This window comes from Myotis brandtii, unplaced genomic scaffold (genome assembly GCF_000412655.1).
Source record: "Myotis brandtii unplaced genomic scaffold, ASM41265v1 C41905729, whole genome shotgun sequence".
Lineage (NCBI taxonomy): Eukaryota > Metazoa > Chordata > Mammalia > Chiroptera > Vespertilionidae > Myotis > Myotis brandtii.
Window position 1 is genome coordinate 1 of NW_005312904.1, and position 918 is coordinate 918.

Genomic DNA, 918 nt, shown 5'->3' on the forward strand with positions numbered 1-918 from the left:
CCCCGGGGCTGGAGGCAGCGCTACAGAAGCTCGTGCTGCGGCGGAAGAAAGTGCTGAGTGCCGAGGAGATGGAGCTGTACGAGCTGGCGCAGGCGGCGGGCGGCGCCATGGATCCCGACGTGTTCAAGTGAGCGGGCGCGGGTGGAGGCTGCGCGCTGGTCCAACCCCCAGACAACCCGGCTCTTAGCCCCCGCCAGGCCACTGATCTGTATATTAGAGCCTCCCGTCCTTGTCGCGACCCTCTGGGGGCCCAGAGTAGAGTCGGGACCTTGACAAAGGTGGCCCTCCTGGACCTAGTGCCAGTCTGGTAGCCATGCCCGCCCGGTCTCGCCCGAGCAGACGGGCCGGGGGACCAGTAGGGCTCACTGCGCACCGCATCTGTTCTCACCAGGATCCTGGTGGACCTGCTGAAGCTGAACGTCGCGCCCCTCGCAGTCTTCCAGATGCTCAAATCCATGTGTGCCGGGCAGAGGCTGGCGAGCGAGCCCCAGGATCCTGCTGCAGTGTCCCTGCCTACATCGAGCGTGCCTGAGACCCGAGGTCAGCTGGGGTGCTCTCTGTCCCTGTGACCCAGGCGGCGGGGTGGCAGGGGCCAGGAGGTGGGCAGTGCCAGGCACAGCGGGCTACACCCTCAGTGGTCTGGCCTTTCTGTAGGTCTTCTCCCATGGCCCACTGGCCCCATCCGAGGGCTCTCCCATTTGGTGCAGTCCCCAGCTTTGGCTTCAATGCTAGCCTTGAGAGAGCAGGTCTGGATCAGATGGAGGCGGAATGGGTGCCCCAACGTGGCCCAAGCAGGCTAGGCCTCATCTGACACAGCCTCTTCTCACCTCATACCTCATGCCTTCATACCACAAATACAGGGACAAGACTGCTTTGGTTCCTGTTCTCATGGTGTGTACACTCTCCAGGGAAGTGCTC

General features: G+C 63.6%; 1 protein-coding gene across 1 annotated transcript; it reads left to right on the forward strand.

Annotated features, from left to right (window-relative positions):
• Positions 1-5: 5 nt before the first annotated feature.
• Positions 6-584, forward strand: LOC102256320 (mitotic-spindle organizing protein 2B-like; the record flags this gene model as incomplete). The annotated part of the gene is made up of 2 exons (XM_005852864.2): positions 6-127; positions 392-584. Coding segments are annotated over 2 exons (300 nt in total), but the record flags the coding sequence as incomplete, so codon positions are not given.
• Positions 585-918: the final 334 nt, after the last annotated feature.